Source organism: Lemur catta, chromosome 11 (assembly GCF_020740605.2).
Source record: "Lemur catta isolate mLemCat1 chromosome 11, mLemCat1.pri, whole genome shotgun sequence".
In the NCBI taxonomy this organism is placed as follows: domain Eukaryota; kingdom Metazoa; phylum Chordata; class Mammalia; order Primates; family Lemuridae; genus Lemur; species Lemur catta.
Window position 1 is genome coordinate 49,570,150 of NC_059138.1, and position 15,066 is coordinate 49,585,215.

Genomic DNA, 15,066 nt, shown 5'->3' on the forward strand with positions numbered 1-15,066 from the left:
GGTAACAGAGGAAAGAGCCAGGAGACACCTGCACATACCATGCATTGTGTTACTAGAAAAAAAATTCTGAATTTAGGCAACCTGAGTCTTTCATAATGAGGAGTAATCATGCCTTCCCTTTGCTCTGGAAGGAGACTATCTCTATCTTTCAAGGCTGTTCACTATATAAAAATTCTTGAAAGGATAGACCAGAACAATCTCAGGCAACAAGGGATTTTAGATTTTTATTATAGTGAAATGTTATTGAATAATTTTTCAGAATTTATTTCCACAGGTTATATTAAAAATTACATTTTAATCAGTCATTTAAATTAAACCTAAGGGTAGTTTTTCTTTTTAAAGTCTTTTGAAAATCTATAGTGCTCTATTAAAGTTTAGAAAGTATTCATTTGTATTCTTGGTCTTAGACTTTTATGTTTCATAGATCAATATACTAGCAAAACAGATTTTGAGGATTAATGTAGGGTTGCCAGTCTTACTATTTTGCCATATATGGAAACAACCCTCTCAAAACATCTAAATACTATAATATTTACTATTGCAACCAATTAAAAAATGAATATGACAACTAATGCAATATGGTACCCTGGATTGGATCCTGGAATAGAAAGGGGAAATTAATAGGCAAATTGGTGAAATCTAAATGTTCAGAGTCTAGTAAACGGTAACATACCAATGTCAGTTTCTTGGATTTGACAAATGTACTTAAGGAAATATAGGACAATAACAATTAGAAAAACTAGGTGATAGATACACTGTAACTCTTTGTACCATCTTTGCAAATTTTCTGTGTATCTAAAATTATTCCAAAATAAAAAGTCTATTTAAAAAAGAAAAAATGGATATTTTTAGTAATCAAAGGAACTAATCTTAGAATGACACACAGTTAAAAAAAATTAAATACATGTAGCTTTATGAAAAAGTGACTATGTTGTACTTACTTTTCTCATTTTGGCATACACTGGTAAAGATTTTGGCAGGTATTAGTATAGATCAATGGATTATGGGCAAGCGCCTGGTGGAATAGACTGCAGCCGTACAACCACAGACATAAGTCTGGGCAGTGCATAACCCTGGGAGGAATCCAGGTGCAGTAGTGTTCAAGGGTGGGGCTGGAGTTCCTGCAAGGTGCATTGGCTGAGCAGAGGTTCCCAGCCATGGCAGCACATTGGAATCATCTGGGCAGATTCAACAAATGCCCAGGTCTCACCTTCCAGAGGTTCTGATGTAATTGGTATGGGGTGAGGCTGTGTATTTTTTTCTGAGAACTTCCCATGTGATACTAATGTGCTTCCAGGGTTGAGAACTATGGTACCAGAGCAGGGTGAGAAACGGTCCCACTTGAGAAGGGTAACTGGCATGAGCCCCAATCTGCATGGCAAAAGCCTGGCTCTAAGACTTGTGCCCATGGAGGGTGAGAGGGCTGTAACTCAGGGAGCAGAGTAGGAGGATAAGGGTTGCAGGGGGCTGTTTTGATCTGGAGGTATCTTCACTGGCTCTGCCCTTTTAGCATGACCAAATCATCCCTGTTTGCCTGTGACTTTCACAGATGTAACACTGAAAGACCAGCATCCTGGGAAACCCCTTAGGCAGGCAAACCAGACATTTGATCGCTCTAGCCCGTTTAATCCAGTCCAAAGCATCCTGTATGGTATCCTATGACCAGCACCTACAAAAAACTGTCCTGCTCTTCCTGGTTGTATCTGAGGCAAAATTCATACATACTCTTATCTCACCTCTTACCTCTCATTTTGTTTCTGATGAAGCCCACTGGTTTTTGAGGAACATGAGAAAAAGTAGAGAACAGCTTTGGCTGCTTATATCCTTTCTGCTCCAAGAAGGATCAGCTCGGGAACTAGTGGAGGATTTCAGTGGGCTCAGGCGTGAGGAGCTTCAGAATGCGAGGCAGGTGTAAGTTTAAAGCGTTGTTCTCAAATTTTACAGTACAGTGAAATCACCTGGAGGGCTGGCTAACCCGTAAGTGGCTGGGCCATGTCCTCAGAGCTTCTGAAGATGTCTAGGGTGAGGCTTGAGAATTTGCATTTCTAACAAGCTGATGGTGATGCTATTAGGCTGAAAACCACCCTTTGAGAACCACCCAGTGTAAAGAGGCTTGACTCTGCTTCAGGCATACCTGGGTGTGAAAGACCTCTCTAAATATGTCTTCTCACGTGTAAAATGGAGAAAATAATATTCACCTCATCAGTCATCATGAACTATCACATAGTTCACCAAGCAGAATGCCCAGGATATGGCAGACACTCTCATTCTTTGAAAGAGCGATCTTTCTGGTCTCGTCTGCACAAGGATGGTTTGGCATTGAACATTGTTAGGTTCAACAATTCCAAATACGATCATCAAAATCACCAGGGGAACTTTTTGCAACTATAAAAAAACCCGGGGGCCTGTCTTGTTGGTGATTCTGATCAAGTAGGTCTGAGGGAAAACCTGGGAATCGGTCGGTTTAGAAAGCCCTCCGTGGGGATGCTGAGAGCCAGCTTAGGGAAACTGCTGTTGAGCAGCAGTTCTCTCGTGCAGGGGTTCTCGAGCACTGCAGCTGCATTGAATCATCATTGGGAGGACTTAAAAAGATGCTGATGCCTGCGTCCCATCCCCAGAGATTATGATTTAATTGTTTTGGAGTATAGCCTGGGGTTTTAAAAGCTCCCAGGCTGAGAAACACTGCTTTAGTGTATTCTTGGAGTATGAAAAACATGGAATATTTATTAAAATGCAGATTCTTGGGTCTCACCTCAGAGCTGCCTAAACAAACTCTCTAGGCAAGAGATACAGCAATCTACATGATAAATCAATGCCCTGAATTGTTAGTCTGAACAAAGTATGAGAATCATAGCTTAGAGGACACTATAGCATCCCTATTTAGTAAATATTGCCTGACTGCACCCCCTCAAGTATTTATGGCAGTTTACAGTGTACTTCAGTTTGTTATCTCATGGAATCTCCTGCATACCCTTGTGAGGCAGCTTGGGTAGACGTTATCTCCATTTATTGATGAGGAACCTGAGATTCAGAGAGGCCCTCTCTCCAACAGAACATGCGAGTATATGAACATAAACCAGGCAAATGTGCTTCTCTGAAAGGAGACCATAGTCTAGTTTAGAAATAAGGTGGAAACAGGCATGCAGGTAGAGAGATGTTGCAGTTAAAAAATAGTATGAAAATTCAAAGGAGGGGTTAGTGGGAAGTAATTTGTAAGAAGGAGGGAATTTGAGAAGGCTTTTTGGAGGAAGTGGTCCTGGCCTAGCTTAGAGCTGTTAAAGTTGCAGAGTTTCCTTTGAGGATCTTGATAAGGGGCAAATAACTGTGGCCTCACAGCTTTACTCCAATTGGTTCCCCTTACTGGATTTTCATCATTTTATAGTCCAGATTGTGTAACTGACTTTGTGTTATCATCTCATATTTGTATTAAGTTCCATTTTTCTTTTGAGATTTTGCTGGCTGTTTAATAAGAATGTGGTATGTCTTTGAATTGTACAAATAAATGATTGTTTTGAATTCCCTAGAATAAAAATTGCAATAAGCTTCTTCACCCCCACTGAGATGATAAACCAATAAATAGACATATGAACTATCATATAGTTCATTTTTATAGAGGTGGATGTTCTTTTAGCGATAACTAATTAGCTAAAAATAAGCATCTGTACTATTATGACTATGTTATTAAATCAAAGAGTATGAAGAAAGTTTCAAGGACATGGATTTATTTCTGGAACAAAGGAGACAATAAGGAATAAAGCTATGACTGGCAGCCTAATAAAGAGCCCAACTCTATTAGGAGGTGTTGGCTTTTCTCTTTTCCTACAGCATTAGTCTTAGATTATTATATATAATACCTACTTCCATACAGCATCTTTTGGCTTCCTCAAAAGTCATATGAAGATATGGAGAAACTTTATAATTGATAAGACTTTGTGAAAGTTGGTTTTAGTGGTCTTTATTGAAACATATAATTTTTAATAAAATTCAGTTTATTACTTTTAAATGTAAGCCATATTTTAAAACAGATATAAAGGCAAAGAAATACAATTATATTTGTCCCTTTGACTATCTATTAAAATTTAAAATACACCTATTTCATTTGCCAGGTCCGTGTCTAGTGGTCTCTCCTACATGTATACTGACAGAAGCACACAGAAACATATGAAAGAATGTTTGTTGCAACATTATAACAGCAAAAAAAAAAAAAGATTAAATGTCCTGTAGTACAGGACTGTATGAATTACGGTTTACCCCTATAATATAATATTATGCCATTATAGAAAAAATAAGGTACTGACATAGAAAAGATGCCAAGCTAAACTTAAGGGAAAAAAAATCAAGTAGCCAGTGTGCATAGTGTGAAACCAGTTGTACACTGAAAAGGGTATATGTGTTATTCCGTCAGTATACATGTAGGAGAGACTACTAAACATGGACCTGGCAAGTGAAATAGGTGCATTTTAAATTTTAATAGATAGTTAAAGGGACAAATATAGTCGTATTTCTTTGCTTTTATATTTGTTTTAAAATATGGCTTGCATTTGAAAGTAATAAACTGAATTTTATTAAAAATTATATGTTTCAATAAAGACCGCTAAAACCAACTTTCTCAAGATATATGCACATCTACTCGAATATGCAGACCATTCCTGACATGGTGCACAAAATCTGTCAAAATTTCTTATCTTTTAGAAGGAAACTACAGTTGAATGATATGTATGAGGGGAATAGTTTTATTCTTCACCATCTGCCCTGTCAGTTTGTAGAAATTTTACTGCTTGTGTGTATTAAAATAATAAGTAAAATAATTATGTAAAAATCTTTTAAATTTATTTTATTTACATTAATATTTAATAATAGTTAAATAAATTAAGGAAGCCCTTTAACATTAAAGCCTCTACCTTAGACTAAAAAATATTTCCAGGTATGTTAAAGGAAAGAAAAAATCCTTCATTACTGCTTAGTTTAAATACTTACTGACTTACGGTGAATAATCCCGGAAAAATATCACAATACAAACATTGAACTTTCTCCATTATTTATAAGAATTACTTATATCACCAGTTGAGAAGCTCAAAATTTGAATTATAGTAGCCCAAATTGAGATTTTTTTCCCCCTGGTGTTTATGCTTCTCATGAAGTGTCATGGAAACATTTGATACTGATTCAACCACATTGAGCTCTTCATTTGCAGTGTTAGGCTTTTGTGCAGATGGCTCCTGATCATATATGCTGTGTTTGGATTGACTCCTGTTTTTCAGAATTGGAATTTAGTGAAAGATTGTTTTCACTAAAGATTATCTAATCTTTCACAAAGATTATCTAATCACCTATTTGACTCTCCCAAATATAATGGAGGTATGTTTTAAAAAATGAATTCTTTGTCCTTCTTATGATTTAATATGACATGTTTCCGGAGTTGTTTTTTTTTTTACAGAAAACTTCAGTAATTTATAAAAATTCTTGTAGTTTTGCCACTCTCAAAGTTCCCCCACATTCAATGACCGTCAACCTCCATTGTTTCCTAATCTGATACCATATTTCTTGCAGTTATCTTCTTTGTTGCTATTTCTCTCTGTTTCTACTTTCTTATCTTTGGTTCTATCGTTATGTGTTAGTGTTCACTATGAGTCCTAGACTTCTGAGAGGAGAAGGTCTGATTGGGTCAGTCACTGTCCAGTATAAGGAAACACATAGTTCTCTCTCTATCCATGTCACCTCATTGACTGTTAATCTTTCATGCCTGGCCCATAAAAAGCTGATATCTGGTTCAATCAGATGTATCCAGAAAATCAGGGTCATCTGAATCATAATGTTCACTCATGCACTTAGAATCTAATCTGTGCACAGTTTGAGAGTCCAACAGCCCAACAGAAGATATTTTAACTTCTGTTAAATTTACCCCTAACCCTACTCAAAAAAAAGGTGATTGAATATGAAATGTCCGATTTCAAATCAGAAGTGTAGTTTATTATTAATATATCTCAAACAAGAAGCAGTTCAGTTAATCAAAGTATGCGCCTAAACTATTGACACAGTTTTGCCATCTTAACAGTAGATTGTTTATGCCAGCAGCAAAGAAGCCTGGAGAGCGAGTGGCTATGAAATCATGAAAGGTGTTTTCCACAGCTTGTTGAGAACTGAATATGTTTCCTTGTGAGAAGTGGTCCAAAGCCTGGAAAAGGTGGTAGTCAGTTGGTGCAAGGTCCGGTGAATATGATAGATGACAGAGAGTTTCCAAGTCCAGCCTCTGTAGTCTGAGTGTTGTTTGTGTGACATGTGGTCAAGCATTGTTTTGCAAGAGGATTGACCTGTCTCTATTGACAAATCTCGGTTGCTTAATCATAAACATCCTCATCATTTCATCCAATTGGTTGCAGTAGACATCCACTGTAATCGATTGACCAGGTTTCATGAAGCTGCAGTGGATAATACCAGCACTAGACCACCAAACAGACATCATTAGGGTTTTTTTGACAGATATTTGGTTTTGGATTGTGTTTTACCACTTAGTCTTTATCCAGCCATTGTGCCAAACTCTGGCAATTGTCAAAAAGAATTCATTTTTATCACATGTAACAATACGGTGTGGAAATGGTTCACCTTTATGTCATGACAGCAAAGAAAGGCAAGTTTTGAGACAACTTCTCTTCTGACGCTCGTTTAATTCATGTGGAACCCATCTATCCAACTTCTTTACCTTGCCCATTTGTTTCAAATGGTCCAATATTGTTGGAATAGTAATGTCAAACTTTGCTGCTAATTCATATGTAGGTTGAGATGGATTTGCTTCCACTATAGCTTTCAGCTCATCATTATCCACCTTGGTTTCAGGTTACCCATCGGGCTCATTTTCAAGATTAAAATCACCAGAACGGAACTTCTCAAACCATCAATATACTGTGTGTTCATTAGCCACATCCTTCCCAAACACTTTGTTGCTATTTTGAGCTGTCTGTGCTGCATTGATTCCATGATGGAACTCATATTCGAAAATAACACGAATTTTTGACTTATTCTTAGTTTCACAAAAATTGCTGTAAAAAAATTTGACAGATAATTACAAGCCAAAATGTGTGTTTGTAAGACTGAGGATGTACTTTAACAACAAAAGTAAAATAAGAAGTGTCAAAGTGAAATGTAAGGGATATCTTAACTGTCAAACTTAGTACTGAAGGAAATCGAACATTTCATACTTAGTAACCTAGACTAGACTAGACTAGAATAGAACAAAACAGAATAGAATAAAATAATAAAACACATCTGCTTAGGGGAAAATTTAGATTTGCATTGCATAACCCACAGGTCTGGGTTAAACTCATAAATAGTGTAGGGGAAAGGACACAGGCCTTGTGTTCATTTCAGAAAGTTTTCATCTCTACTCGTAAACTTCCCAGGTACTTCGAGATTGTGGCCTCCTATGTAGAATAGGGATGGATAACATATTTCTTTGTAGGACTGATGTGAGGATTTAATGTGACCATCTATGTAAATTGAGTAGAACAACAGAGTAATTATAACAGCAGTGAGCATTTACTGAGTGCTTCCCAAGGGCCAAGCGTTATTCTAAACCCTGTATGCCTATTAGTTCATTTAATCCTCATAGCAACCCTATGAGATAATTACCCCCATTTCACAGATGAGGAAACCAATACAAACAGGCAAATTCCCTAACTTGCTTGGGATTATACACTAGTAAAGGAAGGAGCCAAGAGGTCATGCGTCACTAACATCTATGCTACGGTGACCCTCTCCATGAAGTCAGTGCCCCATGTCCTGGTGTCCAAGACTTGTTTCTGCCCCCAAGTCCCTGCAGCCTTCTGGGTTCCATCCCATGTCCAACTCCAACGTGAAGTACCATCATATCCTCTCCTCCTCCATCAAATCTACCCACAGTCCTCAGTTCACAGTGTTCAGTGACTCCCCTGGGAATTTGGGAGGGGTGGCATAAGGTTAGGGATTACATTGTATACCATTTTACATGCTCTCTACCTCCTCCCCAAAGCTGAGATTCACCAGCTTCTGTGGGATTATCTCATGAGGAGCAGCAGCTTTAGGCCGTGCTGCTTTCCTTGGAATTCTGGTGGAGAAAATGTCTTTGGCCCTTATACATCTTGATGTCTTCCTGTTCCTTCCCCTCCATTTGTGAAGCACTGAATATTTTAAGTAGTGTTAATCCTTAAGCCAAACTGAAGTAAGTAACATTTACCCCTTTACACCACCCATTCTATCAGCCCTTCCTATCTCACTTTCACATCTCAGTGAGTCAATTTAATTAGAAGCTTTCAGCTACTGAAGAAATAGAAGATTAGTGGAAGAATGGGAAAAGGCCATTTAAAGCAGAGCTTCTCAAACTTTAATGTGCTCATGAATCACCTAGAGACCTTGTTAAAATGCAGATTCTGGTAGAGTAGGTCTGGGGTGGGGCCCGAGATCCTACATGTCTAACAAGTTCCTGGTGATGTCATTGCTACTGGTCTGTGGACCACACTCTGAGTAGCAAGTATTAAAAAGTGACACCCTAAGATGGCAGAGGATTTACCTTATTTCCTTTTCCAGGCATATGTAATTAAAAAACAACACTGGGTTTCTCTTAGTAGGATTTAGTTAATATGACTGGCTGCTATAAGATACTTCACAATTTCAAACCCTACCCGAGGTTGCTTACCCTGCTTACCAGTAAAGCCATTCCTGGTTTGAAAAAAGAATAGTATAAACTTTTCTGTCTGACAGTCAAGTTTTGATACAACACTGTAAAAACAGGCATTTTCCTCCATCAGTATAATTTAGGGATTTATATTCATTTTTACTTAGCTCTACATGAGAGAGCATTGCTTTGCTGCTGCTCAAGGTTGAGTATCTTATAACTAGGGAAATAGATGATTCAACTTACTCTTATGCAAGGACCGCATGCCTGTTTCAATATCTGTTTCTTTTTTCCTCTAATATCACCTACATAAAAGGAAAGTTAAGTCAACTTTTATTTTCCTGCCTTTTGATTTGGATTCAGCTCACTTGAGGTATTTATGAATAATTCTGTTAGAAATGATTTGATAACGCTAATCTGAATAATGAAATATTGTTCAGAGCTTTAGATATGGAGATGCAGTGTTAGCAGAAACCTCCTGTGAAATGATGTGGCTAATTCTTGTGATGACAAAGGCTTATGTCCTCTATTTCTACTTTCAGGGAGGAGAGCACTGTTACTACCAGGGCCATATCCGAGGAAACCCTGCCTCATTTGTTGCATTGTCAACATGCCATGGACTTCAGTAAGTGTTTAGAAAATTATTTGTACCATTCATTCTTTCAATAACTTAACTTTCTTTATATTTAATGCACTAGAATAGAAATCCCTATTTTGTGTCAAGAATAATTTTAAATCAGTGATGGATCTGATTTGTTTCTCTTTTATGTTTTATAAACTGAGAAGATTTTTAAATTAGAGTTGCAGAAACCAGAAGCTTTGGAATTCTAATATGATATCTTACAGTGATATTCGAAGCACTTTTCTAGTTTCATCCAAATTTAGAAAGGAGCGGTTTGGATAACTTTAGCTTCTATTTCTGTGGATGTTTAGCCCCTTGATAACAGTTCTACTCCTACTTCTCCTTGATATTCATTTTTATATTTTCTTGGAATAGTAGAAATTTCAGTAGGTGGAAACTCTTGGCTTCTTGCACAAGGACAAAAGGCTACAAGTGACCTTAAGAGCTCATGTGTTTTAGGCCTTTTAGTCAGCTGGAATCCCACCTAACTCACAGCAAATTTTTGGGAGGATCTGTCTATTCTCAGAGTTCTCCAAGGCACAGAGTTCATCCTTCCTTGGGGCCTTGCTTCCTTTCTCATAACCTTCACTATCAAAAAATGTTTGCTGATGTTTACCATGGGAATAGATTACTTCCTCTGTCTTGTCGATAATGGTGATACACAGGTGGCTGTCTCTTATTTGTTTTGTAACCTCTTATGAAGCTACTGTGTCATTCCTCAGCATTCTATTAGTAGACTAAATGATCTCATTTCCTTCTTGTTTGTTTTACTTTTTTGTTACAGAACAAGCCAGCTCTTTAGTTCTGCTAAATTTTTGTTGGGGAACTTAAATACTTCCTTTCTGTTACCAAGTTAGAGATGTGTTTTTTCATCCAACAAGCAGTTATCGAGCGTCTGCCGTTTGCCAGCCACTAGGCATATTAAGGCAATTGAAACATGAGTGTTGAGAGCTGTCAGTTTCATGGGGTGGGGGCAAATGTAGCCTAGCTTCCTGCTATGGAATGTGACAGGTATATTTGTTTTCTTTGAGAGAGAATAAAAAAACTGGAAAAAATGCAAGCTGAGCATTGGCACTGAAGAAGTGGAACTTGAGAGCTTTCAAGATATGTCACCTAAAGAAGGTGGAATACAACAGGCTTTGATAGAATTACCCAAGAGAGGGAGGATAGATTGGCAGATCTTAAATCTAGAAAAGACATCTATTGGGAAAGACTGGAAAATCTAGCTAGACTGCCTAAGTGGCACCTCTGGCCAGGATCTGGGATTAGGGATGTTAGCCACAGAGAGTATAAGGATGAGTTATTTGGTAAATAACCAGAGAAGGGAGGCCATGTGCCTAAGAGCATGGAAGACTTCCATTTGCTTGTTGTTTATTCTAAAAGACAATTTTACTTACTTCAAATAAATGTATAAATTTATTTACTTTAAATAAATTCATTGAATACAGAGATTTTTACAAATTTAGAATCCATGCTTAATATCTGACAGCTTCTGTTTTCTTATTAGGAAAAAGAAACATTGATATCCTTTTCAGCAGTCAAATTGTTCTATCTGATCTCAAGACAAGCACAGCTGTCACCTAGGAATAGTACAGCTGTACCTGTTGACATTTGTGACAGCAAATATATACTTGGGAGACAAATGAGATAAAAAATAAGATTTATTTTTCTTCCTCTCTCTTCCTTTTAAAATCTCAATCCAAAGTCAGAATGTGGGCATCTTGCTCAGTACTTGTTCCAATTTGCCTTCTGGTTTTCCCAGTGGAATCAGTATTGTGACAATCAGAGAGATGATATTAGTGCCTTCTGAGGGTTCTAATTGACCTGAGAACCTAAGAGTGATACCTTGCTACTAATCCTAATATAGTCATTTAAGGAAGGATGGAAAAATAACTTTTAGGAAATTTATAGTAACTGGATCAGGAGTAGAACTCAGAATCCTGCCTCAGTTGTTTTAACTAAGTAAATGTTACTTTTATTTTTAAAATTTAAACAAAAACAAACAAAATTTACTGTGTGTATAGGAACACTAAGAATTGTATCAGCCATTTTGGGCTTTCTTAGACTTTCATGAGCATGTTGGGTAAATAAATTCTTGAACCTCTTATTATATTTTAATTCTCATCTTGATTTGACCTTCTGAACAAAAATTGCTGATAGAAATATTTTGGGGTATGTTATTAAATAATTTATATTGTCTCATTTACAGTGATTTAGATATGATATGATATATATATATATGTATATATATATATATATATATATATAATTTCATCCATGACTCATCTTTTACAAATTACCAAATGCATATTGAGGTTTTTTCCATTTTTCTGATTTATTGAATTCAGTTGAAGGACATAAAAGGGGAAAAATTGGGTCCATATGTATTTTCTGTAAAGAACCTGCAAAGGCATATTTCTTTAGATTCAAAGGACTAACAGGCAATATTTTGGTCCTGATATGTTTGATGTTATGACAAAATCCTGTAACTATGGGAACCTTGAAGAATCAAATGTGAGTTTATTGCCCTCTTGTGGAAATGTCTGAGAATGGCTGTTTCCTTTCAAAATCTTGTTTTGATGCAGCCTTTTTAAATTTTAACTCAATTGGTCTGTGATGACTTGGTTCTAGTTATAGGTTTTTATGAAGTACACACTATTGTGGACTCAGTATATTATAATTTATATAAATATAACAAGTTGTCAATTCTTAAAGTAAATAAAGCGTGTATTTTTTAATTATTAAGCAATAATGGCATATTACCATATAGCAATCCAGAGTCTTCCAAGGTGTAGATGGTGTCAGAATATGTTTTCTTTACACTATGTACATGGTGTTTAAACCCAATAAAAAGAAATGATTTTCCCATTGGACATTAACCTAACACAAGGGTGAATAACACCCAGTACTATTTAAACAAAATAATCTGCTTGCTACTTTGTTGGTGTTGCCATGTAAACTTTGGCAAAGGTTATTTATGATTTTCTGGATGAATCTGGCCCATTCTCAGCAGGGGTAGAGATAATGTCACTGCCATATGTGGTCTACTGTTCTGAAGAGGCTGCCCCCTCTGATTCCTTAGGCATATGCTATATTGTCAGTAATATCTTACAAACTGCATCTGTTTGTCTTTAAATTTCAAATGCAGTGTCATCCAGATTCAGAAAGCACATGTGGTTTAAAACTGTGCAGATGTGAGAATAGCCATTCTATGCATATATAAAAGTTGTGGACATGTGGAAGATGTTACAGCAGGAATGAAAGAATTTGGATAGAGGCGGAACTGGAGGCCATTATAATTATAGCCCAGGGAAACCAACATTTCACTAAGGCATGAATGAAAGACAAATACTATTCTGTGTCTAACAGCTTGACCTGTCATGCAGTCACTTCCACCTAAGACTGAAAAATTACTACAGAAGATCACACCTTTGCTACCCTTAGATGCCTGAATAAGTTTCTTCAGCATTGTAAAGGGCCTGATCTCAGTAGAAGGATCATGTTTTCCTACAACGAGTGACTATCAGGATTTCTCCAAGTGGAAGCCAAGGCCATTTGTAGCTTTAAATGCTCTCCAGAGGATTTGTCAGATGGCTGATAGCCACCTCCGGCCTGAGAGGTCCAAAACTGAACTCTTGATTTGCATCCTGCGCCCTGCACCCTGCTTCCTTGGGCCCATCTTGTTAAATGGCAGCTCCATATTTTCAGCTGCTCTGGTCAAGACCTTGGCGTCCTCATTGACTCTTCTCTTTCTTGCACATTCCATTTCAAATCCACCAACAAGTCCTGTTCGTTTTACTTTCAGAATGTATTCCAGATTTGACCAGTTCTCACTACCTCCATCATAACCATTCTGATCTAAGCCACCATCTTCTTTTGCCTGGATTATTACAATAACTTCCCTGCTTCTATCCTTGTAGTCCTAAAGATTATTGTAACAGAGCCACTGGGGTGATCATTCTAAAACTTAAGGGAGATTGTGTTTCCCCTCTGCTTAGACCCTTGCAGTGGCTCCTCATCTCTCTCAGAGCAAAAGCCAAGACCCTCAGGGTAGCCTACCTACTGTGGCCCCCACTCTGCCCCTCATCGGCTCTACTCCACCCACACTGCCTTCTTGCTGTTCCTGGAGCATGCCAAGATTCTCTTACCTTGGGCTGTGTCTGAAATGCCCTTTGTGTGGGTATCCTCAGGGCTAATCTCCTGCTTCTTTCAGGTCTTTGCTTGTATGTCATCTTCTCTGTGAAGCCTGCTGTATAAATCAGCAGTTCTCTTTGGTTCTCTGTCCTCTGACACTATTTATTGTCCTTAACCTATGTTATTCTCCTCCCTAGAATTTATCACTGTCTAATATGTATTTACTTGTTTATTATATATTTATTGTCTGTCCTCCCACCTGGTTAGGCCCATCTTGTTAAATGGCAACTCCATATTTTCAGCTGCTCAGGTCGAGACCTTGGCGTCCTCACTGACTCTTCTCTTTCTTGCACATTCCATTTCAAATCCATCAACAAGTCCTATCGCTTTACTTGTGGCACATCAGCACCATGAGGACATAGAATTGGTCTGTTTTGTTTGCTACTGTATCCCCAGCATCTAGAGCAGTGCATGGTAGGTGCTTTATAAATACCTGCTGCATGAATGAATGAATGAATGGGTAGCAGACTGCAAATGAGCAGTTCATGGACCCAGCAGCCTGGGCTCCACTCCTGCCTCTCCTCTTATTGGGTATATAATTTGAACAAGTTATTTCATCTTACTTCATCTCTTTGGACTTCAGTTTCCTTACCTGTAAAATAAGGATAGTCATTGTATCTCCCTTACAGATTTTTAGAAAACATTAAATGAGTGTAAGGTATTTAGTTCATGGCATGGTTGTTCTAATGTTTTAACTGTTTTACTTCAGCATCTGTCAGGTGTGTGGTAGGTAGGGCCATTCTCAGTACAGTTCTTGACAGCCTGCATCAGCATCACCTGGGGGCACAGCCCAGAAATCTGAAAAGGTCCTGAATTTTTACATGCTTTCCAGATGGATTTTTGCACATCAAAATGTTAGAATTATATGTTAGAGGGAGTAATGGACAACAGCTAGAGAATGGCAGTCCTGAGCATGGGGCTGGGAAAGGAGGAGGGGACCCAATTTATGGGGAATCAGAGGGAGGGGTCTTGCTGTGTCAGCAGTGTGTGTGGTGTGTGGTGTGTTCAGTGGTGATGAGTGGGGCTGGGAAACGTGCATTGAGAAGTAAACTGGTCCTCTGGCTGCTGCTGAGTTTAAAACGATCCTGTTCTGAGTTGAGCATTGATAGCCATGCCTGATTATTTTCTTGTCCTTGGCAGTGGGATGTTCTATGATGGGAACCACACATACCTCATTGAGCCAGAAGAAAATGACACTTCTCAAGTAAGTGCTCCTTCTATTTGTCATGGCAAATGGAAATGTTTATTCTGAGAGCTTTTTTCCTATTCTTTTTTTCTCTCTTTTACTTTCATATTTCTTAAGATGAGAATAGTAAGTATATACATATAGATGCTCCTTGATTTACGATGGTGCTCCGTCCCAATGAACCCATCATAAGTCAAAAATATCTCAAATCAGAAATGCATGTAATATCCCAATAAACCTATCTAAAGTCAAAAAAATTGTTACGTTGAACCATCATATGTCCAGATGCTTCTTTCACCCATCCTCTCTTTTCCAGATTTCAGATTTTTCTCTATTGTTCATTGCTTTTAAGGCCCTATGCAAATGAAGTTTAGGGAAACCTAGGTCTTCTTAATTCTCTCCCTCACTTTGGGTGAA

The 15,066-nt window shown here is 37.7% G+C and overlaps 1 protein-coding gene across 2 annotated transcripts in view; it reads left to right on the forward strand.

Moving 5' to 3' along the window:
• Positions 1-15,066, forward strand: part of ADAM22 (ADAM metallopeptidase domain 22) — a 209,559-nt gene that overhangs the window by 116,252 nt on the left and 78,241 nt on the right. For both annotated transcript variants that reach the window (XM_045564912.1, XM_045564913.1), the window contains exons 5-6: positions 9,190-9,272; positions 14,604-14,667. In XM_045564912.1, coding sequence (XP_045420868.1) covers positions 9,190-9,272; positions 14,604-14,667 — 147 coding nt within the window. The remainder of the gene's footprint in view (positions 1-9,189; positions 9,273-14,603; positions 14,668-15,066) is intronic.